General features: G+C 44.7%; 1 protein-coding gene across 2 annotated transcripts in view; it reads right to left on the reverse strand.

Annotated features, from left to right (window-relative positions):
• Positions 1-26,579, reverse strand: part of POLH (DNA polymerase eta) — a 35,471-nt gene continuing 8,892 nt past the window's right edge. For both annotated transcript variants that reach the window (XM_040351756.1, XM_040351755.1), the window contains exons 3-11: positions 21,488-21,622; positions 21,190-21,407; positions 19,272-19,441; positions 15,278-15,381; positions 13,489-13,608; positions 9,840-9,963; positions 8,109-8,174; positions 3,824-3,996; positions 1-1,568 (exon numbers count right to left, since the gene is read on the reverse strand). In XM_040351756.1, coding sequence (XP_040207690.1) covers positions 809-1,568; positions 3,824-3,996; positions 8,109-8,174; positions 9,840-9,963; positions 13,489-13,608; positions 15,278-15,381; positions 19,272-19,441; positions 21,190-21,407; positions 21,488-21,622 — 1,870 coding nt within the window. In that variant the 3' untranslated portion in view covers positions 1-808. The remainder of the gene's footprint in view (positions 1,569-3,823; positions 3,997-8,108; positions 8,175-9,839; positions 9,964-13,488; positions 13,609-15,277; positions 15,382-19,271; positions 19,442-21,189; positions 21,408-21,487; positions 21,623-26,579) is intronic.

The raw sequence follows: 26,579 nt of genomic DNA on the forward strand, positions 1-26,579 counted from the left end.
AAAAAAAAACCCACAGGACTCTTTTTAAAAACAAACCGTGGCTGGCCAGCAGATATGTGAACCGGCATTATAGAGAAGGCTGCCGGTTCACAATGCATCTAATTTGCCAATGTGTGAACCCAGCCTAAACCGTGCTGCCCTATAGAGAACATCAATAAAGAATTGTGCCTAAAGCAGTACCCTGGAAAGATTTACCTTTTGTACTGAATTCCTCCTGAATGATAGCAGTGCACTTTATTCTGTAGCCTCATAGCTGTTTATCTGCAGTGTGAATGATTATCCAAGGCACTGCTGCCTCTGACTGTTAGTCTCACTAGATTTAGAGGGAGATTTGGCGATATCACTCCTGTGCTGTTCACTGTTCTCCTTGCTGGAGAGTAAGCTGTACCTGAAAACCTGCAGTGCAAGGATCTCCCTGCTTAATCCCCCCTCAGTGGATCTGTGCTTCCTTATTAGATCACCAGTCATTGGGGGCAGCTCTGACATAAGAAAGCCCTGCCCCTCTATCAAGATGGCCACCTCCACATAGGGATTTTGTGCAAAAGGCATAGCAAGTCTACATGCATTACTGGTGACAAATACTTTGTTCTCTACCAAGCAATACGGGTGGCCTAGTACTGAGCTCTCTGCTTGCCATTTTTCGGCACATCTCCTACAGTTCAGGTCCACTTTTAAAACGTTATAGCATACGACAACTTCATAAAATATAAAAATATTAATGGTCACAGAGGCTTTCCATAGGGGTCTATTCCCAACAGAAGAGTCTATGCAGCAGATTACAGTGTGGTACATCATCAAAAGACAGGAGCTAAGGAGCTTTTTTGAAGAAGGTATCCAAAGTCCTGCTGCCTTCACTGCGGGGACGTTTTGCATTGGGAGTTGGATGGTTCTTAGGTTTGTTTTTAGGTCTGGCTTGAGGCGTCATGGTGGGTCTAGGTAGAGGGGTGCTAGGAGTAGGAACGGAGAAAGAGTCTTGTAATTCTTGGGCAAAGTGATAATCCATGTGTTCTGGGATGTCCCACACCAGGATCTGCTGGTGACACTTCTCACAGCTTGTCATGTCTTCCTCAGGGTGGGCTGGTTTCTGTTCTACTGGGTCCGTGGAAGAGAAATTTACACATTTATCAGATACATGATCCTCATAGGAGGCCCCTCCATCCTGGACACTGCTCAGTGGTTCAGATTGCTCCAGGTCCATTGTAAGCCGTTGGCGAGATTTGGACTCAAAGAAGGATCTTCGGACAGTCGCAGTGCTATTCACACAGTCTTTCTCATCATCTGGATTTTGGGTGGAAACACTGGGAAAAGGGGTCTCCTCTGGGATGTTCTTCCTCTTCTCCGCTGCTTTTTGGAACATCAGCTGGATGGTACTGGGAGTTCCGATCTCTGAATCTTGGCGCTCTTTCTGTGGAGTCTTAGGGCTGCTCGGCGACGTCTGTGTGAGGCCGATGGGAGGCTTCTGGGTGCTGGCTGGATCTTTGGTGAGAAAGCTGGCGATTCCACTTCCACATGATGCGGTCTCTGTGAACTTACTCGCTGAGAGTGATAGCAGATTGAGCGATGGAGACCTGCAGGAAAACAGGGGTGAATCATTTTATGTGCTACACAACAGCAAAACTACTAAATAGCATTGTTTGGAAGACTCAAGATGCAGATGTAAAGCTTGTCCTCAGGAAAATATTAAAAGGATAAGTTCAGAAAAAAAAATAGAAAGAAAGAAAGAAAGAAAGAAAGAAAGAAAGAAAGAAAGAAAGAAAGAAAGAAAGAAAGAAAGAAAGAAAGAAAGAAAGAAAGAAAGAAAGAAAGAAAGAGAAGAGGGTAAAAAAAAAAAAAAAAAAAATTGCATTGTTTTTTGTTTCTTGGGAGACTGTAAATCAAAAAATTGCATTGTTTTTTTGTTTCTTGGGAGACTGTAAATCATTGCACCAGGAAAAAAATTAAAAAGAAAGAAAGAAAGAAAGAAAGAAAGAAAGAAAGAAAGAAAGAAAGAAAGAAAGAAAGAAAGAAAGAAAGAGAAGAGGGTAAAAAAAAAAAAAAAAAAAAAAAAAATTGCATTGTTTTTTGTTTCTTGGGAGACTGTAAATCATTGCACCAGCGATCAGCAGATCACGGGTGCAAAGTCAGGCCCTTGCAGACTGTCAGTACACGATCTGTGCGCAACTCCAATATGGGCAAGCATTTGTTGCAGTCCAGGAAGCTCATGGACTACAGGAGCACTCACCAGTTCCCTTGCAGTACATTGAGAACTACAAACTGTCAGCCACAAAGGCTGACGGTACTTGTAGGCATTCATTTACAGGAAACCGAATGCATGATGGGGCTGACAAATGCGTGATTTTCAAATAGTGACAGTGAGCGTGTGGAGAAGCTCCCTCGCCTGCTGTCACAGGGAGAAGGGGAGAGGCTGCAGCTGCTGGAACGTGTTCGATGTTCCACCCTAAAAACGGGTGGAACATGTAACATGCTCCAAAAGGTAAATATATAATATTAAATATATTTAACATCCCTCACACAGTACTCTTAGCCATTCTGTGTTTTTTTTTTTTACTTGCCTTATGATGCAAGAGATACTCACCTTAGTCCACTTCCTGGTCGTCTCGCTGTTGCCATTTCTGGGTATGGAAGACAGCCAATTGAACCCTGCACTTCTGCTTTCTTCTTAAGCTGGCCATAGATGGATTGAATCATGGATGGTCTATGTCCGGGATCAGCAAGCTGTCGATTGCAGGAAGCTGAGAGGTAGATCATTATCAGGGCTGTGCCAATGCTTCCCCCAGTCTCCGCCGGCGCCGCTCTCATTTCAGAGCGGAGTGAGAGGCAAAACAGCGCGGGATTGGAGGGCGAAAAGAATGACAGCTGCTTTAGTTAACCAGCAGGGTGTTTGGCAGAGCAAACTGCTGTGGGGGTCAGGTGACATTACAGTTTGGGGGGGGGGGGTGACGTTTTATTGGAGGCTTTCATTTATTTTAAAGGGCGATGAAAACCACCTCCCCAGGGAGATTCATGCTCATTTTGTCTAGGGGAATCGGGTAGTATTTTTAAAATCGAAGCCGTACTTACCGTTTTAGAGATCAATCTTCTCCACCACTTCCGGGTATTGTCTTCGGGACTGGGCGTTCTTATTTGATTGACAGTCTTCCGACGGTCGCATCTATCACGTCACGAGTAGCTGAAAGAAGCCGAACGTCGGTGCGGCTCTATACGGCGCCTGCGCACCAACGTTCGGCTACTTTCGGAAAATCGTGACGCGATAGATGCGACCGTCGGAAGACTGTCAATCAAATAGGAACGCCCAGTCAAGCAGCCCATACCCGGAAGCGGCGGAGAAGATGTATCTCTAAAACGGTAAGTACTGCTTCGATTTTAAAAATACTACCCGATTCCCCTAGACAAAATGAGCATCAATCGAATGTTAAAAATTTACATTTCCGGGTGAACCTCCACTTTAACCTCTGAAAGGTGGCCTACCCCTGTTCTATGGACTTCTCCAACAAGGCTTTTGGAAAATGGTTGTTCAATCAGCACTTCCAGCCAATCGGCTGCAGCGATGATGATCGTATTCTGACATTTGAGGAGTCCCCACTGTCAAAATACAATAACACAGTGGGAAGGATTCCTCCATCCACCTCATTTGTGTGGAGGAGGGAATCCGTTTCATGACTTTTTTTTTTGCTCACCCCACTGGCAGGAAAAAAACACACACACAACACACAACACCACATCCATGTATGGCCAGCTTTAGTGCCCATAATCTTAGAGGAGGGCCAATAACTGCTGTGCCCCCCAAATGATTGTTCACAGTTATGTAGAGGCATCCACTCACCACGCAGCTTGGTGGTTTCCAGCCACATTAAATGTTTTCAGGACCGCAAAGGCATCACTGCTGATCTTCTGTGCTTCATAGCGGGTAAGGGCACAGCAGCGGGACACACTACTCCAACCAGGGTCTCCCTGCCGGTGGGTGCCCACTGTCAGCTGTTTGGCAACTCTTTGATTCTAGAGAAGAGGAATGCTTGGAAGTTAACAGAGGAGCAAGACGGTTAGATTGACACTATGACATCGTCTCCTTACATGTTTTTTTTCTCAGGATCTAAAGATTCTCTAAGACCCCTTTCACACTTGCAGGCGCTATAACGCTAAAAATAAAGGAAAGAAATAAAAGAAAGAGCGGCGGCTTTCACACTGGAGCGGTGCGCTGGTAGGACGCTTTTTTTTGTTTAAAGCGCAGAAAATAAAAACCGCAGAGATGATCAAATACCACCAAACAAAAGCTCTATTTGTGGGGGGGGGGGGGGGGACAAAGATTTCATTTGGGTACAGTGTTGCATGACCGCCCAATTGTCATTCAAAGTGCAACAGCCCTGAAAACTAAAAATTGGTCTGGGCAGGAAGGGGGTGAAAATGCCCGGTATGGAAGGGGTTAAACACTCAGACCTTTACTCCAGGAGTATATAATGAGTTTAGCAATTCTGGAAAAAAATCTTAAATAATGCATTACAATTTAACTAAACCCATTACATAGTTATTCAGGTAAAAAAAAACTAAAACAAACAAAAAAAAAAAAACAATCATACAATCCCATATACACAATTCTATAACCACAGTTGATCCAGAGGAAGGCGAAAAACCTCAGAGCATGAGATCCAATTTGCTCCAGCAGGGAAAAAAAATCCTTCCTGATCCCCCGAGAGGCAATCGGATATTCCCCGGATCAACTTTACCTATAAATGTCAGTACTCAGTTATATTCTGTACATTTAGGAAAGTAGCCAGGCCTTTTTTAAAGCAATCAATGAGCTGGCCAGAACCACCTCTGCAGGGAGTCTATTCCACATTTTCACAGCTCTTACTGTGAAAAAACCTTTCCGTAATTGGAGATTAAGGGGTAGATTGGCTTATTTTTGTGCGGGCGTAGCGTATCTCAGATACGCTACGCCGCCGTAACTTAGTGAGGCAGGTTCTGTATTCACCAAGAACCTGCGCCCTAAGTTACGGCGGCATATCGTAAATCTGCCGGCGTAAGTGTGCCTAATTCAAATTGTGAAGAGGTGGGCGTGGTGTTTTATGTACATAAAACATGACCCCACGTAAATGACGTTTTTGACTAACGGCGCATGCGCCGTCCATGAAAGTAACCCAGTGCGCATGCTCCAAATTAACCCGCAAAAAGCCAATGCTTTCGACGTGAACGTAAATTACGCACAGCCCCATTCACGGACGACTTACGCAAACGACGTTAAATTTTCAAAATTCGATGCGGGAACGACATCCATACTTAACATAGGATACGCCTCATATAGCAGGGGTAACTTTACACTGGAAAAAGCCTAACGTAAACGACATAAAAAATGCGCTGGGCGAACGTACGTTTCTGAATCGGCGTATCTACCTAATTTGCATATTCCTTGCGTAAATATACGGAAGCGCCACCTAGCGGCCAGCGTAAAATTTCAACCAAGATACGACGGCGTAAGAGACTTACGCCGGTCGGATCTTAGTCAAATCTATGCGTAACTGATTCTAAGAATCAGGCGCATAGATACGACGGCCCGCACTCAGAGATACGACGGCGTATCTGGAGATACGTCGTCGTAGCTCATACCTGAATCTGGCCCTCAATCTCTTTTCCTCCAGACCTAAAAGGAGTGCCCCCTTGTCCTCTGTTATGACCTTAAAGCGGATCTCCACCCAAAATTAAACATGATCGCATAAATAATAGTTCTCCTAAAGAATGCTGAAACCGATATTTTTAATTAAAATAGTATTTACAGTACCATTAAACTGCATGGGCTTCCGGTCTGCCTCCCTCGGGTTTTTGTCGGGTTTCTCTTAGTTTCCTGTCCCGCGTAGTGTCTTCTGGGAGCTTGTATCATATTCTGGGAGCTGGATATCGTATTCTCCCGTTAGACAAAATATCGCGCGATTTCAAGGAAGTGACGCGAGATTGTGATGCGCAACACAGACGCCAAAGCCACTGGTGCCCGTTGCTCGTCCACCGCAACAAGGAAGTGCCGGGCTGTGGGCTTATGCCCACAGTTAAAATGGTGCAGAAACCGGAAGGAGGAATATAACTTTTTATTTCAGACTGTATAGCAGCGGAGCGGGCGGGGAAGACAGGACACGTGAGTTGCGCAAGTTAGGGTAATTTAACTTTTAAATAGCCATTCACAAAAAAACGTTTTTGGCGTGGAAGATCCGCTTTAACCACTTCCCATCCGCCATATAGCAGAAAGATGTCCGGAAAGTGGTTGTATTATCCTGACTTGGCGTCATATGACATCCAGCAGGATAAGCCGATGGCGTGTGCCCCCAGGGGAATCGTTAGTGCAGTGTGTCGCTCTGACAAACCGCATCTCTGATCCCGGTAAAGAGCCTATGATGTAGTCCAATCACAGCTCATCACATGGTAACCAGGATGTGCCGTTTATCAGCTTTTCCTCTACTCACGCTGACAAGGCACGAGTAGAGGAGTGCCCATATTGGCTCTCTTGACAGGGTGGGGGGGGACTTGGTCAGCGCATCATCAGGGCAGACTGGTGAGTCTGGTGAGGGATGCCATCCCCCTCTCACACCCCTTTTTTTTGTTTTATTATTTCTATCCGGCTCATTTGGACAGGCCAGAGTGCCTAGATCAGGGGCCTCAAACTGGCGGCCCTACAGCTGTTGTGGAACTAGAAGTTCCATCATGCCTCTGTCTGTGGGAATCATGCTTGTAACCATCAGCCTTGCAATGCATCATGGGACTTGTAGTTTCACAACAGCTCGAGGGCCGCCAGTTTAAGACCCCTGGCCTAGATGCACAAGAATCATGGACCAACCGTGTTGGTGTTTTTCTAAGGCCTCATTCACACCATGGTGCAGAGACTTCAGTTTTTCTGCAAGGGCACAAAAAAACAAAAACATTTTTCTATGTGCCCTGCTCACACCACAGCACTGGCATCATGCGCAGATTTTTTTTGCGCAGTGTATGCAGTTTTCTGCATGAGGAAAAAAACGGACATCAACACTGTGGTGTGAACAGGGCACATAACTGGCGTGCATGAAAACTGATGTCAAAGTGCATAAAAAATGATGTAAACTGAGATCTCTGCATGGTTAGCCAAAAAGTTTTCATGCACGTATAGTGTGAAAGAACCCCAAGGCCCCTTTTCAGATGGGGCCGATCCGCTAGCTCAGTGGGGGAAAATCGCTCCGTTGATCCCCGCTGAGCAGGCGAATGAGAGGTCCGTATCCGCTCAATGTGCAGGGACGGACCTGTCAGAGCCGCTCTGTTCTCTATGGGGAGATTGGATGAAAACGGACAGCCTGTCTATTTTCATCTGATCCGATGGATGGTGGACGTATCGGCATCCGTCTGTTTTGAGCAGATCTTGTCGGATCGGATGGCAGGCAGATGTCAGCGGAAACATCTCCGCTGACATCTGCCTACCCATAGAAGTCATGGTTGGCACGCTTGATTTTTTTTGTATCCGTTTAAGGTGGAGGTTCACCCAAAAACCTTTTTTTTTAACATTAGATTGAGGCTCGTTTTGTGAAGGGGAATCGGGTGTTTTTTTTACAATTGAAGCAGAACTTACCGTTTTAGAGAGCGATCTTCTCCGCCGCTTCCGGGTATGGGCTGCGGGACTGGGCGTTCCTACTTGATTGACAGGCTTCCGACGGTCGCATACATCGCGTCACGATTTTCCGAAAGTAGCCGAACGTCGGTGCGCAGGCGCCGTAAAAAGCCGCACCGACGTTCGGCTTCTTTCGGCTACTCGTGATGCGATGGATGCGACCGTCGGAAGCCTGTCAATCAAATAGGAACGCCCAGTCCCGAAGACCATACCCGGAAGCGGCGGAGAAGATCGCTCTCTAAAACGGTAAGTACGGCTTCGATTTAAAAAAAACTACCCGATTCCCCTTGACAAAATGAGCATCAATCGAATGTTAAAAAAATTTTTCGGGTGAACTCTTTAAATACCTGTATTTCCACAACAAACAGTACTGTCCCTCCTGTGATATATCTGACAACTGCGTAATGCAATTCTGAAAATGTATCTACAAAGAAAGGAAAATACTTCTCACACACCGATAGGACACACACCTATGGCATTGGCAGATACTCACCGTGTCCTTGTCCTTCTTCAGCCTGTCCTCCAGCTCCAGAGCCAGCTGTAAGAGCCAATGCTGCACCTGCCACAAAACAAGAACGCATCACACAGGGCCTCATTTATCACAGTGTCGAAAATAAAAAAAAATTCTCTCCATTATGTCATGGAAGAAAAAAGGAAAATTAAAAATGTTGCTACGTGAACACCAGTTGCTAAACCATTTCCTGCCAACAGAAGTGGGTCTTGACTCGCAAGGCCACAAATATGCGCGCACCCGTCTGCGCTCCCAGCACAGAGACTGGGCTCTATCGGTACCCAGTACTGTCAGTCGGTCACCTGATCGCTTTGATGGCCTCCGATTGGCTCATTCATTGTATATCCTCACCCATGTTTTCTCTCTCTTTTGAATGAAGAGAAAGATACATTGGCCCGGATTCACAAAGCACTTGCGCCGTCGTATCTCGAGATACGCCGCGTAAGTGCAAATATGCGCCGTTGTATCTATGCGCCGGACTCAGAAACCAAGATACGCCTGAAAATAGGCTTCATCCGACCAACGTAACTTTCCCACGCCGGCGTAGAGTGGGCGCATATTTACACTGGACGTATTTGGCGCACCCGTTGATTTTCTATTCACATATGCAAATGAGGGAAATACGCAGATTCACAAACGCACGTCCGTCCGACGCAGTGCGCGTAAAGTCCTACGTCCGGCATAAAGTTATGCCCCATAAAGCAGGTGTAAGTCAGCAGCATCCATGCAAATGGCTGCACCAGGGAACACAAGCCGACGTATTTTACGTTGGACGTGAATATGACTAGGCGTAGGTTACGTTCACGCCGTATGCAGTGATCCGGCGTATCTTTGGGAGTAGTTCCGACGTGATTCTGAGCATGCGCACTGGGTTGCGTCCACGGAACGGCGCATGCGCCGTTCATTATACGTATCTGTCTGAGACTCAGCCCATCATTTGCATGGGGTCATGCCTCATTTGCATGGCTCACGCCCACTTCCACTTACGACGACTTACGCCTAAGAAACCCAGCGCAGATTTGGCAGCACTGGCTTTCCAGTGCTTGCCTCTCTGCGCTGCGTCGGCGTAGCGTAAAGGAGATACGCTGCGGCGGCATAAATATGCGCCGATGTATGTGAATCCGGGCCATTGTATCTTTCTCTCCTTGCAGGGAAGAAGGGTGAAAACAAACAAAAAAGTGTGTAAAAAAATAAAAATAAATAAATAAAATAAAGAAAAAAAACACCAAGATCAAGGTCAGGATTAGTATATTTTGGTATGATTTTTTTTTTCATAAAAAGCATTTTTTTTTAATTTGTATCAGTTAGCATAATGCTCACAATCGAACATTTGTTGTCGGAAATTCCGAGCTTGTGTACGCGGCATTAGTGCGCTTTAGGTGGGATAAAAAAATAAAATAAAAAATGCGCTCTATTAAAAAAACACAAGGTGTAATCCACCTGGATACACAAAGTAGTTGCAATGATATGTACAGTTATACCAACGCACGTCAAATTTGCTAAATTGTGTTCAGATATTAACATTTGTTCCACCCTCAGTCAATAAGAGGTTAACATGAACATGCTGTTGGGGTTCATAGTATTAAGATACTTTAAATAAAACTGCACAGATGCAGGCAAATATGGGGGTGGAAGGGGGGGGGGGGTCACATAGTTTGCCTGTAGAAGTTACTGAGCTGTGGTTTCCGGGTCGTTACTCTGAGGTTACTCCACCTGCTCTCGTGTGCACAGCGCCGTCTTTCCAGGAAATGTTTTGCTGCAGCCAATAGATTTGGGTAGCTGTCTGGGCTTCACCGGCTCATCTTCAATTCCACGGCAGAGGTTATAGAGCCACGATCTAAAAAAACAGAACAGGAAATACAACAGGATTGGTCATGAAACATAACATCTAGCTGAGAAACCACCGTTGGAAGCTACCATGGTCTAACTAACATCTCAGCCACAAAGTTTCAGTAAAGCAAACCTTGCAGCTTTTAGCCCTGGATCACATTGCAGTGATTTGACATGTGAAATCGCATTCCAAATCGGCAGCCATTACCGGCAATGGCACGGTCCGAATCGGTGTGGCGCCGCATTTGCGTATTTTTTTTTTTACTACTTTTGGCGACTTTCGGGGTGCGATTTCCATAGACACCCCGCACAGATGTCGAGATGTACAGATGCTGAACTCGCACGATTCAAATTCTTGCCGTCCGTGTGAACCTGGGCTTAAGGTGAGCGATATGCCTGGCCCAGCAGGCTGAAGATAGCGACTTTCATTGTCTGCATCTAAAAAGGTGTCTTGCTTAGAAATGCACAGAAATTTGGGCCGCTGAAACATGTGGGCCAGAAATAGAGTTATCAGCGATTTGCCAATATGAGAAAAAGTTGCACGCAATTTTGCAACGATTTGCAATCTGGCCGCCATTTTACTGTGCCTAAGGTTTTTTTTTTTTTATAGGTCCTGTGACTCAAAAACCGCACCAAAACAAAAAACGAAACACAGGTGCGTTTTTAATGCTTTTAAACGGGGATGTGCGATTTTTGGTGTTTTTTTGTTTTTTAACTGGCTAAAATTGCAGCAAGCGGGATTTTTACCACCACAATGGAAGCGCAACGGACCAGTGTGAAGAACGAGGCTGGGTTCACACTTGTGCGGTCACAGACATCGCATGTGATTCACGCCGCATTTCTGTGCAGATCGCATGCGTTGTCTGTACAATGCGAATTCAGCCATACAAACTGGCTGAAATCGCATCGCATTCGCACACAAATGGTGCAGGACCCCATTTTGGTCCGCACTGGAATCAGATTCTAATGGGTGTTCACACCTATGCAATCGTACCAGTGTGAGCCAGGACATACAGGTTCCTGCATTGCACCTGAATCGCAGATGGTTCACACCAACATCTGTGAACCACTGCGGGTGTGTAGGTAAAGTTGACCTCCCTGGAGGTATGATTATTTCAGATTTTAGCTGCTGAAAGCGGTACCATTATTTTGTAAGGAAATTTGGCGTTTTACATTGTAGTAGGGTTTTCTCGATACCACTTTTTTAGGACCGAGTACAAGTACCGATACTTTTTTTCATGTACTCGCCGATACTTCTTTTTAAATGTGTCCCCAAATGCAGCCATGTCCCCCGCAAATGCAGCCATGTCCCCCAAGAGAAAGCCAAGCCCTACCCCCCCCCCCCCGCCGCCTACTTGATAAGCGCGGGGAACAATACAGCTTTCATTTGAATAGCTGTGTGTTCCCCGCCGCGCCTCGTCATATATAGCCCCTCCCCCCATCCAATCCTGGGACGGGTGATCTGTCTATAAAAGTGTCCGGACAAGGGGGAGGGGCTATATATGACGAGGCGCGGCGGGGGAACACACAGCTATTCAAATGAAAGCTGTATTGTTTCCCACGCTTATCAACTAGACGGCGGGGGGGGTCTTGGCTTTCTCTTTGAGGACTGCACTGCTCTCCGCCCCCTCGCCGCCCGCTCTCTCTGAAAAAAAAAAAAGTATCGGGCGAAGCATCGGGAGCATTTGCGCGAGTACAAGTACTCGCGCAAATGCTCAGTATCGGTCCCGATACCGATACTAGTATCGGTATCGGGACAGCCCTACATTGTAGGCCTGTAATTCTTAGGAATAACTCACTTAAATCTGTCAAACAAGCAAACAAGCAAACAAGGAGGAGTCTAGTAGAAATCCCGGGTACGATAAAGTTTGAAAAACAAAATCATATATTCTAATATAATAAATAACTATAAATAATTATAACAAATAATAATATAATTATAATAAAAATTATTCAATAATGTAATCAAATCAAAATCACTGAAATGTGCTCAGTTGCAGAATTGTGGCTGTCATTACTTTTATTTTTTTAGGACGCATTTTCCCACAAATCGCTATCGCTCAATTCTGCAAGCGATTATAATTTATTATCGCTGTTTTCTAGCTGATCTAAAACCACTTTTGACATAAAGGGACAGTTTTTGGTTGCTATGGACAATCTACAGTTTTCAGGCAGAAAGAACAGTTTTTATTATATAAAAGTACATGCAGGACACCGGGCAGCCCACTAGGGACAAAGGGGGGTGTGTATTTTTTACAAACAGTACTGTAATCTATAATATTACAGTATATTGTATGTACTGTGTTTATTTACTTTTTTGAATTTGGCGCCGTTCTCCGCCCCCGTGCGTCGTAACGTAGCAGGGAACGGAACTCGGCGGCACACAAGCACTGTGTGAATCGAGCGAGGACACCGCTCAATCACACAGCGGAGAGGCATCGCAGGATCCGGGGACAAGGTAAGTAAACCATGCCTGTGGATGCTGCGAGGCGATCCCGAGTCTGGGTCGGGGTTACCGCTCTTGGTTCTGAAATTCCACCCCGAGCCAGAATCGGGAATACCGCCAGGGGGGTTAAAGGGTCACTAAAGGAAAAACATTTTTTTGCTGAAATGACTGTTTACAGGGTATAGAGACATAAAAGTTAACCGATTCCTTTTAAAAATGATTACAAATAGATAAAAATCAATCCTATAATGTGCCTGCAGGTTAGTTCCACTTTTAAACTGGTTTCATATTCCTGTGAACTAGAGAGACACACAGAACAAAAACAAACAAATCCAGGGCAGTGTTTTGTTTTTAAAATGAATCTGATTGGTTCTGTCAAGTTTTAGACACACAGTAATGACAGCTTAGACCACAGTGAAAAGCTCCCAGTACGATGGTTATAAGGAAACAGGCAACCAGGAAGTGTGGAGATCACAGCAGAATTACAGCAACTTCAAAGCAAAAACGAACAATAAGGACATGAAACCAGTACTGCAGTAAGGTAAAGGAAGCTATTTAGCGTAAAAAAAATTCCTTTAGTGATCCTTTAATGATTGACGACCCAAGATCGGTTCACAGTGTGAACTGTGAAATGGTATAGGAATCGGATTGCATGGGGTGAAAAAAAAGGGAAGAAGGAGGGTGGATTCTGTACCATTTTGGTCCAAATGCGATGCAAATTCAGCCAAACTCTATGGCTGAATTTGCATCGCAAACATCGCATGTGATCTGCACAGCAATCCTGTGCGAACCCAATGCGAGGTCTGTGCTCGCACCAGTGTGAACCCAGCCACAATTTAAAAGGGATATAAAAAAAAAAAATACTTGCACTAAAAAGTGCTCATAATAAATTTATATTCATTTAAATTAATATTAAAATTAAGTCCAATATAAAAATACAAATATAAATATTTTTTAAATAACCAATTTACGGCATCATGCATTTTCGGTACCAAAATTTCTATTTAGTGCACATCTAGTTTTGCTTCATAAAAATAAACATAAAAATAAAAAAAGGGGACCAAAAGCACTTACAATCCCACTTACCCGGTTTTATCACTAAAGTGGTTCTGGAGATGTGATTCACTGAACTGGGTCAGCTGACCCATGTACTCTACGCCTAGAACCTCTTTGATAGATGTCCCAAGTTTACCTCCAAGATGGCGTCTGATAAGAGAGTAAAAATTAGGTGCAGAGTGACAAACCGATCAGAACTCAGGAGAAGGAACCCATGGATACACCACCGCTGTCTCGTTTTGTACGTGTAACCATTTACCATTCTGCAAAAATTGTGTATGTATGCCTTGGCAGGGTGTATAAATTATGATAAAAAAAAAAAATATTAACTTTATTTAAATCCGATTTTTGGGATTTTTATCAAATTTATTTTATCCACTTAAAAAAGAGGAGAACAAATAAAGAATTAAAAGCTAGCAGCTACACATACTGCAGCTGCTGGCTTTTAATAAAATGGACATTTACCGGTCCTGCTGTCCCTCGATATCGGCAGTAGGGTTCCCGGCATCAAGCTGAAAGGCTACACTGCCGCCGCCATTGTGGGTAAGGGAACCCGGCAGAGTAGCATTTCGGGATCACACCGGGAACCCTACTGAGCATGCGCAAGGCCCCGCTCCTCTCTCCTATTAGCCCGGCGGCCAGGGGAGGAGGAGGAGGAGGAGGAGGGAGCCCATCGGTGACGTCACAGCCGCGGCCGGCTCCCTGGAAACGGAAGGTATTCTGTCCCCCCTCTCCCCCCGAAAGGTGCCAATTGTGGCAGCGGAGGGGGGGGGGGGGATTAGATGAGGGAAAGTTCCACTTTAGGGTGGAGCTCCGCTTTAACAACTGCCCACTGCAGATATACTGTGGCAGGGCAGCTCTATTGCGTGAATCACCGCACCAGTATGGCGATTCATGTAATAGATACAGTGTGCGCACGCTTCCACAGTGAGTGGCCGCCGGCCACCAGCGATTGCTCCACAGAGAGATCTGCCCATACAAACAAGGCGGATCCCCGTTCTGACAGGAGAGTACAGAGAGATATTATGTTCCTAGTGATCAGGAACAGCGATTTCTTTGTACTTCCAGCCAGTCCCACCCCCCACAGTTAGAAACACCTCCCTAGGACAGGCTTAACCCTTTAATCGCCCTCTAGTGTTAACCCCTTCCCTGCCAGTGTCATTTATACAGTAACAGTGCATTTTTATAGCATTGATCACTGTATTGGAGTCACTGGTCCCCAAAAAGTGTCACTTGGGGTCAGATTTGTCCGCCACAATGTCGCAGTCCCGCTAAAAAAAAAATATATATATATTGCAGAAGAGTTTTGAACAGTTCTGTTTAAATAAAAGTGGTCTGTCACACCCTAAAATGCAGCTTGGACCGGCATAACTCATTGGAAAACGCATCTGCCACATGAGTATAATCGCCCCAAAACCACAGATTCTACAGCCTTTTCACAACCAGAGTTCCTCCATAGGTTACTAGGGGCACCAATCCGATTGTGCCTGCAGGTTTCTGGGTCCAATGCCACACCAGAGATCTTTTTAGCCGTTTTGGAAGGATAGTATTTTGACCACCGCTGTGGAGGGGTATTTTTCCCCACTGTAAAAAAAAAAGGGACCTTTGCCACACTGACTGATGAATTGATTTTAACAGGGGTTCCTTGAAACCTTAAAAAAAAAAGAAAAAAAAAGGCTGGTTTTGTAGGGCTGGCCTCTACGATTGCTGTGTCAGGATATCACGGTTTGCCGTTGTATTTGTAAACGGCTAGCAGGCAGAGGTTGTGGTTTTACAGTTACAGGTTCTGATTTCTATGAAATTTCCACCCCACACTTACATCTTTTCAATAGGCAGCCGATTGAATAGTTCCGGCACAGAGCTCTGAGAAACGATAGTTTGGCGGTTCGGTTTATTAAATCCGCAAGCCAACTTTGCCAGAACCTAGACAAGGTCAGGAGAGAGAAAAAAACAAAAACAAAAAAAAAAACAGCAAATGTTATCCGGACACAAAAGACTCGAAGCCCCCAGCAGATCGTCCATCCCACCACTGCAAACAGAGCAATATAGCCACACATTACAACCACTCCGTCCTCACCGAGGCCTCGTAAAAAACGTCAATCACGTCAGGTCAAAGTTAATTTACATAAAACACGCCCCCCACATCCTCATTTAAATTAGGCACGCTTACGCCGGCCCCATTTACGCTACACCGCCGTAACTTAGCAGGCAAGTACTTTGTGAATACAGTACTTTCCTTGCTAACTTACGGCGGCGTAGTGTAAATAGGATACGCTACGCCGCCGCAAAGATTCGGCGGTCTTTCTGAATCCACCTAATAGACAACACCAAAGCCTGGCCTATTATATACATCAGCAGCAAAATCTACAGTATAAACATTTATAAATATCTATGTATTAGTGTCACTGGTTCCCAAAAAGGGCCAAAATGTCAGTGTACGACTCGACTATCTGCCGCAATATTGCAGCCACACTATAAGTTATAAGTTGCCGATTGCCAGCTAGTAAAAAATAATAATAATAATAATATTATTATTATGATTATTAAAGCGGAGGTTCACCCTAAAAACATTTTTCTAACATTTCATTGTGCATACTTCCAACATTTACAGTATGCAGATTTTTTTTTTTTTGCTGTACATACCGTCTTATAGCTATTTTCCACCCGGCTTCCGGGTGCTCACTCCAGCGGGAGTAGGCGTTCCTATGAAGAGGCGTAGTGTCATGTGGGACTTCGCCCAGATGATTGACGTCTTGACAAAACCTTCCCCCCCTGGCGGATAAGGCGCGTCACGAGCTCCAGAAAGAAGCCGAACTGCGAGTCGGCTCTATACGACGCTTGCGCACCGACTAGGAGCCGTGTAGAGCTGACTGCACAGGCGCCGTATAAAGCCGACTCGCAGTTCGGCATCTTTCGGAAACTCGCGACGTGCCTTATTCCGCCGGGGGGGAAGGTTTTGTCAAGACGTCAATCATCTGGGCGAAGTCCCACATGACACTACGCCTCTTCATAGGAACGCCTACTCCCGCGGGAGCGAGAACCCAGTGCATTGACACAAAATGAGATTTGCCATGGAATGAGATGGTCCGCCTCCATCACATCCTATTGGCTCACTCCTGTCACGTGACATATTTAAACGTCAAGTATCGACGCAAACATCAGTCTCAGCTAGGCCATCATAGGGAGAGGATCTCTTCTTCCTGCGATAGCTGAAGCTGCACGGAGCTGGTGCACGGAACTCGCTGTCATGCCTCCCCGCGAGCGCGATAGATCCACAGCGCTATTTTTTTCTTTTCCCCGTTCCCTGAGCCTTAACGGGGGACAGGGAGTAGAGGTGCGGGCGCGGGGTGTAGTTAGCGCTGGCAGGAGGCAAGCTGACAGCGCTATCGGGCATTGGGATCCCGATAGCGCTGTGGATCTATCGCGCTCGCGGGGAGGCATGACAGCGAGTTCCGTGCACCAGCTCCGTGCAGCTTCAGCTATCACAGGAAGAGGAGATCCTCTCCCTATGATAGCCTAGCTGAGACTGATGTTTGCGTCGATACTTGACGTTTAAATATGTCACGTGACAGGAGTGAGCCAATAGGATGTGATGGAGGCGGACCATCTCATTCCATGGCAAATCTCATTTCGTGGCAATGCACCGGAAGCCGGGTGGAAAATAGCTATAAGACGGTATGTACAGCAAAAAAAATTAAAAAACAATCAGCATACTGTAAATGTTGGAAGAATGTAATGTTAGAAAAATGTTTTTAGGGTGAACCTCCGCTTTAATAAATATATACACACACGTAATAATAATAATAATAATAATAATGAATAATAATATCCCATAGTTTTGGAGATGCAACAACTTTTGCACAAACCAATATATGCTTATTGGGGATTTTTTTTTTTTACCAAAAATATGTAGCAGAATACATATTGGCCTAAATTGAATGAAGTAATTTGTCTTATTTTTTATTGGATAAATTTATAGCAGAAAGTAAAAAAAGGTCTTTAGTTTATAGCACACAAAAAAAAAAAAAAAATAAATAAAAAAAAACAGAAGGTGGGCAAATACCACCAAAATAAATATCTATTTGTGGGGGGGGCCCATAATTTGTATTTCGGTACAGCGCACGACCCCCTGCTTGCCCCTGGCGCCGACGCGCGTGCCTGGCGGGCGCGATCACCGCCGGGCACCCGCGATCGCTCGTTACAGAGCGAGAACCGGGCGCTGTGTGTGTAGACATCACATTATCGTGACTGCGACGGACACTATTTTGGGACCATTGACATCTATACAGCGATCAGTGCTATAAAAATGCACTTATTACTGTGTAAATTACACTGGCAGGGAAGGGGTTAACACTAGGGGGCGATCAAGGGGTTAAGTGTGCTTTAACTGTAGGGGGGATGGGCTCACTAGAACACGACAGATCACTGCTCCCGATCACTGGGATCAGTAGATCCCCGTCATGTTGCTAGGCAGAACAGGGAAATGTCTTGTTTACATAGGCATCTCCCCGTTCTGCCTCTTTGTGACACGATCGCTGTCCCCCTGGCGGACTTCGAGTCCCGCTATCCGCCAATGACGGAGTGACGCATGGGTACGTCGTTTTGCGCACCTGTGCCACTTTCCCGACGTATATCGGCGTGAGCTGGTCGGCAAGTACACACTATAGTGGGATATACTTTGTTCATATTTTGTCAGAGGTTTGCAACCACTTGAATGACCTAGTCCTGGGAATGGAACTCATTAACCACTTAAGCCCCGGACCTTTAGGCAGCTAAATGCCCAGGCCAGGTTTTGCGATTCGGCACTGCGCCGCTTTAACAGACAATTGCGCGGTCGTGCGACGAGGCTCCCAAACCAAATTGGTGTCCTTTTTTCGCCACAAATAGAGCTTTCTTTTGGTGGTATTTGATCACCTCTGCGGTTTTTATTTTTTGCGCTATAAACAAAAATAGAGCGACAATTTTGAAAAAAAAATGCAATATTTTTTACTTTTTGCTATAATAAATATCCCCCAAAAACATATTAAACAATTTTTTTTCCTCAGTTTAGGCCGATACGTATTCTTCTACCTATTTTTGGAGAAAAAAAAAAATCGCAATAAGCGTTTATCGATTGGTTTGCGCAAAATTTATAGCGTTTACAAAATAGGGGATAGTTTTATTGCATTTTTATTTTATTTTTTTCTACTAATTTTTCGTGACTGCGACATTATGGCGGACACTTCGGACAATTTTGACACATTTTTGGGACCATTGTCATTTTCACAGCAAAAAATGCATTTAAATTGCATTGTTAACTGTGAAAATGACAGTTGCAGTTCGGGAGTTAACCACAAGGGGCGCTGAAGGAGTTATGTTTCACCTAGTGTGTGTTTACAACTGTAGGGGGGTGTGGCTGTAGGTCTGACGTCATCGATCGAGTCTCCCTATAAAAGGGATCACACGATCGATGCGCCGCCACAGTGAAGCACGGGGAAGCCGTGTTTACATACGGCTCTCCCCGTTCTTCAGCTCCGAGGAGCGATCGCGAGGGGGCGGCTATAAACGAATAGCCACGCCCTCGTCCCGGATCGCTCCCACGAAAGAACAGACCGCCGCATGTACCGGGGGGGGGGGGGGTCCCGATCGGACCCCCGACCCGCGGAAAGGCAGGGACGTACATGTACGCCCATCTGCCTGTACGTGCCATTCTGTGGACGTATATGTACATGCGGCGGTCGTTAAGCGGTTAAGTGAGGAGTGTCTGACTTTTAATGTACAAGTAATGACAAAAATTCAGTACAAAAAGTTAGTGTGGCCCTTCTGATGGTCACCTTGTTGTAAGAAATCCCGGCAGAGCACTGAAAGGTCGTCTCTTCCTCAACTGCCGCCCTCATCTCCTCTACAATGATGGCTGCAACAGTCAGATTCAGCTCAGGACTATGAGGGGCTCCCTGGGGGAGGGACTCCAGCCACTGCTTCATTCCCAGACAGCGCAGCTCCTCTGAAAAGGCAACACAGTCAATTAGCAAAACCACGGCATATTTTTTTTTTTTCTATTCTACCCGCTCTGGTCATACAGAGGTGGATTTACTAGAGGCAAATAGACCATGCACTTTGCAAGTGCAATTGCATTAATTTTCCCTTAATAAATGTAAATTAGGTAAAGCTTCACTTTGTAAAGAATACCCAATCAGATGCAAGGAAGGAAAAATAAAGTCAGTAGCCGATGACTTTTAAAGCGGGGGTTCACCCTATAAAAAATTTCTAACGCTACATCCAGCCCTGCAAATAAAATTACACTGACCTTTTTTTTTTTTTTTGCCGTATATAGCGTTTATCGTTAGAATTCACCGCGGCTTCCGGGTAGGGAATCCCGCGGGAGTGGGCGTTCCTATTGACATGCTAAACAACGGCGCACACAGCGCGTCACGACTTCCCGAAAGAAGCTCGGGTCGGCTCTATTCGGCGCCGGTGCCGAATAGAGCCGAGCTTCTTTCGGGAAGTCGTGACGCGCTGTGTGCGCCATTGTTTAGCATGTCAATCAATTGGCATGTCAATAGGAACGCCCACTCCCGCGGGATTCCCTACGCGGAAGCCGCGGTGAATTCTAACGATAAACACTATCTACGGCAAAAAATAAAAAAAGGTCAGTGTAATTTTATTTGCAGAACTGGGCTGGATGTAGCGTTAGAAATTTTTTATAGGGTGAACCCCCGCTTTAATAAACACACCTGTCCCATGGTCCAGCGATGCGGCCGCCCGAAGCCTCACTTCTCTCCCCCTCCTGTCCACAGAGCCGGCATTGGAAGTGTGGGCACTCGGCTGAGACAGCTTACATCTTCACAGCCGGGTGAGGACTGGCCGGGCAATCTTCTGGGACAGAAGATTGCAGGAAAGGAGGGGGAGGGGGAGAGTTACCGCCTAGGAGGCTGAGCAGAAGTAGCTGGGTACCTGTCAAAACTAGGTACCCACTAGTCACCGCCTAGGAGGCTGAGCAGAAGTAGCTGGGTACCTGTCAAAACTAGGTACCCACTCCCCCACCCCCCCAAAAAAATGACATGCCAAATGTGGCATGTCAGGAGTCCTTAAAGGTTCTACTTTTGGGTGGGACATCTGCTTTAACCGCTTCTGCCCCGGACTATTTTGGTGCTCAAAGACAAGGCCACTTTTTTCGATTCGGCACTTTGAAGCTTTAACTGAGGTCGTGCGACGTGGCTCCCAAACATAATTTACGTCTTTTTTTCCCCACAAATAGAACTTTCTTTTGGGGTTTTTTTTCCCAATTAAATTTTTCTTGAAAAGTTTTCAGTTTTACAAACATATAAACAAATGCAGTGTGAATCTACAATTTTCATAGTCATGAAAATAAAGAAAACTCTTTGAATGAGAAGGTGTGTCCAAACTTTTGGTCTGTACTGAATATATATATATATATATATATATATATATATATATATTATATATATATATATATATATATATATAAAAAAAAAAAAAAAAAAACAACACATTTTATATTTTATATATATATATATATATATAAAATAAAAGACCATTACTTTACTAGGAATCAAGATACATATAGACGAGAGCTGAAAGTCCCAGGAGATGCAAATCAGAACAGGACTCGCTGTGTATGAACAAGAGGCATTCTCAGCCTAGACCTCCAACAGGCCACGCCCCCAATGTGTTTCACTCCGCCTCATGGGGATGGAAAAAATCAGGATATATAGACCAAAGAACAGTCACCTTTGGTGAGACTCTCCTCTGACGTTGGGTTCAGCCGAGGATAGCCCTGAACATAGGTGCATCTCAGCATATCCTCCGATACAGGTTGACCCTCCATGTCCTTTAATCGTTTTTGCACAGCTTCAGTCAGGTCTATGTAAGCCTCATCAATGCTCGCTCGTTCAACCACGGCAAACCGAGACATGATCTCCATCACTTCTACACTGGCCTCCCGATACCTGTGAGGAAGGCGACATGTGACTGCGCTCACATTCCGACATCATCCCAACACCACATTCCCCCCCCCATATATACTCACTTTGTCAGATCGGCTTTCCCATGAGTCTCTCTGACACGGGCAAGCTGCAGGTCAGCGCAAAGCTTCTTGGCGTCGTTGGCAAACATGTTTCGGGTCACCCCAAAAGCCCGGGCTTCATAACTGACCGCTATAATCCTGGGCAGACAAATCACAGCGTCAGCAACATCAGCAGATAACAAAACGCTCATATTGGTAAAGAGCAACATAAACAGAATTGAAATATTACTGGCCAATCCTTTACCTGTAATAATAATAAAAATATAATTGAAATAAAAAAAAAAAAAAAAAACAACTATAGAAACAGATGCAGATCAAAAACTTTGTTCAACCCCTTAGGTTCAATTTTAGATTATGATCTTCATCTGTTTCTAGAGTTTTTTTTTCTTCCTTCTAATTCTTTAAGTGTTTTTTTTTTTTTTGTCTTTTAATAAAAAAAAAAAAAAAACACTTGATAAATTAAAAGAAAAAAAACTATAGAAACAGATGAAGATCATAATCTCAAATTGAACCTAAGGGGTTGAACAAAGGTTTTTTTTTTTTTTTTTTTTTTTATTTCAATAGTTTTTTATTGATATTTTTCAATCAAACAAAATAATGCATTACAATAGCATATAGTACACAATGCATCGTGACAGTAGGAGACAAAGTAATACTCATTATCTAACATACAGATATGTGTTGGCTAAGCAATATAATACTACCAATCATAAGAAAAAATGTAGAGTATTTTCTGTAGAATATTTTCTCAATAGTATCAAGTCAATAAGAGATCAAATCACAATATCAAAGGAAAAAGAAAGAAATACATTAGCAAACAAATAAAATAAAGGAACTAGCTTTCCCGAACACCCCATATGGGAATCATAGTGTTCGAGAGCTATCTCCTCTCATATTTCCTATCTGAATAGTAAACAACGTGACGGAGGAAATAAGGTAAACAGAATTATGTCCTGTTTTTGAACCAGACGTTCCAGAGGTCCCATTGGATTGAGTATTTATGAAGAGAGCCCAAGGATGACGCTAAAATCCTTTCATAGGAATTATGTAAATCCAAGAGGTCAATAGCGTCATCAGGGGAAGGCGGATCGGGATCTTTCCACTTTCTTGTAATCGACAATCTAGCTGCCAAGAGTAGATGGGTTATCGTTCTACGAAGATTAAATGAAAACCTGTCTATTCCTAATGATAAAATAGCCAATGCTGGATCAGGAGCCACTCGTGTTTGAGTCAGGTCAGATATTATATTGAAGATTCCTGCCCAATAGATTGGAGTTGATGCTGTTAATAAAAATTTGTTGCAACATCAATTCCCCTATGTTTGGGCGGATTCCACCATCCCATATTTGGGTGTTCATCTCACAAGGACCACCGAAAAATTATATGAACACAACTACCTTGCCCTTAGAAGTAAACTACAAACTGACCTTCAGATTTTGAGCAAATTCGAATTTTCTTGGTGGGGTAGATTATCAGCCTTCAAAATGGTACATCTTCCACAAGTTTTATATTTTTTCAGGACTTTGCCCATTCCTGTTCCTGTTATGTTTTTTAAGTCCATGCAATCTCTCTTGTCTAAATTTGTCTGGAATGGGAAGAAATCCAGGTGTACTCATGATAGGTTAATTAAACATAGAATGAGCGGTGGAACTGGATATATTGATTTGCAGGACTATTATCATTCCTCCATCTTGTCCCAACTGAAGGAGTGGTTCTATCATACTCCTACTACTCAATGGGGGCTGATAGAGGCTAGTTACTGTACGTATGGTTCTACCAACCTCTGGTTGTTTGGTTCTCTATTGGGTGTTAAGACCCCAATACACTTACCTCCTACGATGCTTGCATCCATACGAACTTGGCAAAAATTTATAAGCTCCACTGGTCTAGCAGGGCCCGGAGTCGAAGTTAGAATTCCCATCCAAACATTATACTTTGTTACTAACAGGATGCCGATTTCCTTTTGGAACCAGAAAGGTATTAGGTATCTGGACGACTTTTATTCGAATGGATACATCAAGACCTTTTCTTCTATCCAATCGGAATATGACCTCCCTCACACCAACGAGTTTCAATATACTCAATTAATGCATTGTCTATATAAACTTGGCAATATTTCCAAACAAGTTAATGCTTCAGCTTGGACCTATTTTTCTTCGCCAATACGACAAAATAAGGGCATTTCTTTATTTTATCAATTAATGCAACAAAAACGAGTTTTTAATAAATCTGCCTCCCATCTTCTTTGGGAAAAAGATCTTAAATGCTCTTTCACGAATGACCAATGGCGCTTGGCCTGTAAGGCCAATCAATCTGCCACTCGTTGCACCTCCTTGTGGGAGTTATCTATCAAAATCACTTTGCGTTGGTACCTTACTCCGGTAATAGTGTCTAAATTTGACCCCCAAACCCCTGCAGCTTGTTGGAGACGTTGCCCAACTTCAGTCAGAGGAGACATATTCCATATATTATGGAGTTGTCCAAAGCTCACAGTTGAACAATGGTTTTGATCTGCATCTGTTTCTATCGTTTTTTTTTCTTTTAACCACTTGACCACTGGGCACGTAAACCTACTTAATAACCAGACCAATTTTCAGCTTTCGGTGCTCTCACAATTTGAATGACAATTACTCAGTCATACAACATTGTACCCAAATGAAATTTTCGTCCTTTTTTTCACACAAATAGAGCTTTCTTTTGGTGGTATTTAATCACCGTTGGGTTTTTTATTTTTTGCGCTATAAGAGAAAAAAGACTGAAAATTCTGTAAAAAAAAAAAAAATTTCTTTGTTTCCGTTATAAAATTTAGCAAATGTAGTATTTTTTCTTCATTCTTTTGCATAAATGTGAAAGATGAAGTTACGCCGAGTAAATAGATACCCAACATGTCACCCTTCAAAATTGCACACGCTCGTGGAATGGCGACAAACTTTGCTACTTAAAAATCCCCATAGGCGACGTTGCAGGGTATTGTGGGGTATTGCAGAGTAGTGTGGGGTATTTCAGAGTATTGTGGGGTATTGCAGAGTATTTTGGGGTATTGCAGAGTATTGCACAGGGAGGGATGGATGGCTGGATCTGTGACTGCATTTGACAGATCCAGCCCACAGCAGCTGCTGCTGCATCCGCTCTCTCCCCTCTCCTCTCTCACACTGTACCGTTCGGTACAGAGAGGGGAGGGAGGAACCGGCGTTATCACATGATATCAGTGGCGATTTACCGTGATCCGCCAGGTCCGGAGGAACCGGCGGTCACGGACATTCCCGTGTGCGCGCCCCAGAGGGCGCGCGGGAGCGCGATTCTGGGAGGACGTCCATGGACGTCCTCCCAGAGTTAAGCAACCGCCTTGTAGACATATTTCGTTTATATAGGGCGGTTGTTAACTGGTTAATTTATCAAGTGTTTTTTTTATTTTTTTATTATTACAGGTAAAATGTGGAATGGCCATGAAAAATAAAAAATAAGAAAAATTGCACAATACTTTTTCACCATGTAGTTTCCTGTACCAGAACTGTGTAAAAAAATTGCCAGCACAACACAGATCTCTAAGGCCCCGTACACACCATGGAATCCATCCGCTGAAAAATCTCAGCGGATCGGTTTCAGCGGATAGATTCTATGGTGTGGACATTCCTGCGGATATTTATCCGCGGGAATTTCACGATTCCAGCAGATAAAAATTTGTAGACATGTCTACAAATCTATCCGCTTGAATCGATCCCAATGGATTGATCCGGTGGTCTGTACAGACTCACCGAATCAATCCGTCCGAAGGGATCCCCCGCATGCGTCGTAATGATTCGACGCATGCGTGGAATTCCTTATATGACAGCGTCGCGCTCGTCGCCGTGTCATCATCGCGGCGACACGTCATCGCGAGGGGATTTCGGCGCGGATTTCGATCCTATGGTGAGATAAATCCTCTCGTGTGTACTAGGCCTAAGAGAGTCTAAACGTTTTTTTTTTTTATTGAAGTACGATCACACCACAAACAGAAGAGTGCAACGCTTCAGAGCCGAGCAGGAACCCATTGCGTTTTCAGATGGGAATAAAATGGCAGCCCTGTGTATCTGTTAAAGCGGTAGTGAAACTCCAATACTGCCAATAAAAAACAAAACAAACACCTTTTGCCCTGCAAGGTAAAAGCATAATGTGCTAGTATGCGCTGCATGCTAGCACATTATGAAAGACTCGCCTTGAAACAAAGTGGCTCGCTGTCACTGCTGCAGAGGCTTCTATCTGCACCTGGTCTTCCTTCCGTGTTTGCGAGCCTTGGTCCCTTGAATGGGAACGCAGCGATGACGTCACTCCCAGGCACATGAACCACGGCCCAAAGCTCTTAAAGTGGAGCTCCAGCCCCCCCCCCCCCCGAAAAAAATAAAGAAAAGCCAGCAGCTACAAATACTGTAGCTGCTGACTTTTAATATAACAACACTTACCTGTCCAGGGGTCCTACGATGAAGACACCCCAACCCATTTTTCCATCTGCTCTTGGGTTGCTGCCACTGCCATTCCTTGTAAGAGGGTTGCCCACTGCCAAGCATGAATGGCCTGGAGGCGGGAAAAAGAAGGAGGGGGGGCAAAATTCCTGCCGCAAGGTGTCCCAGAAGTGGGGACGGGTAGCTGTCAAAAGCAGGTACCCCCCCCCCGACTGCCATATTCAGCACCTTTTGAAGGGGGAAGAGGAGGAAGCAAACATGCAGAGTATCCCGTTTTGGATGGAGCTCCGCTTTAAGGAACAGCCCTGGAATGCCGCTCATTCAGAGCGCATGCACCAGTGACGTCACCGGCTGCGGCTCACTGGAATATGTCCTAAACGGTGCACGTTTAGGAGATATTCATTTACCTACGGGTAAGCTTTATTAGATGCTTACCCATAGGTAAAAAAAAATGCAGCGTTTACTACCACTTTAACCACTTAAGGACCCCTTCACGCCGATATACGTCGGCAGAATGGCACGGCTGGGCACATCAACGTACCTGTACGTTGCCCTTTAAGCCCAACTGTGGGGTTGCGACCTGGTCCGAAGCTCCGTGACCGCGGGACTCGCGGACCCGATCGCCGCTGGAGTCCCGCGATCGGTCCCCGGAGCTG

The sequence above is a fragment of the Rana temporaria genome, chromosome 4 (genome assembly GCF_905171775.1).
Source record: "Rana temporaria chromosome 4, aRanTem1.1, whole genome shotgun sequence".
Classification (NCBI taxonomy): Eukaryota; Metazoa; Chordata; class Amphibia; order Anura; family Ranidae; genus Rana; species Rana temporaria.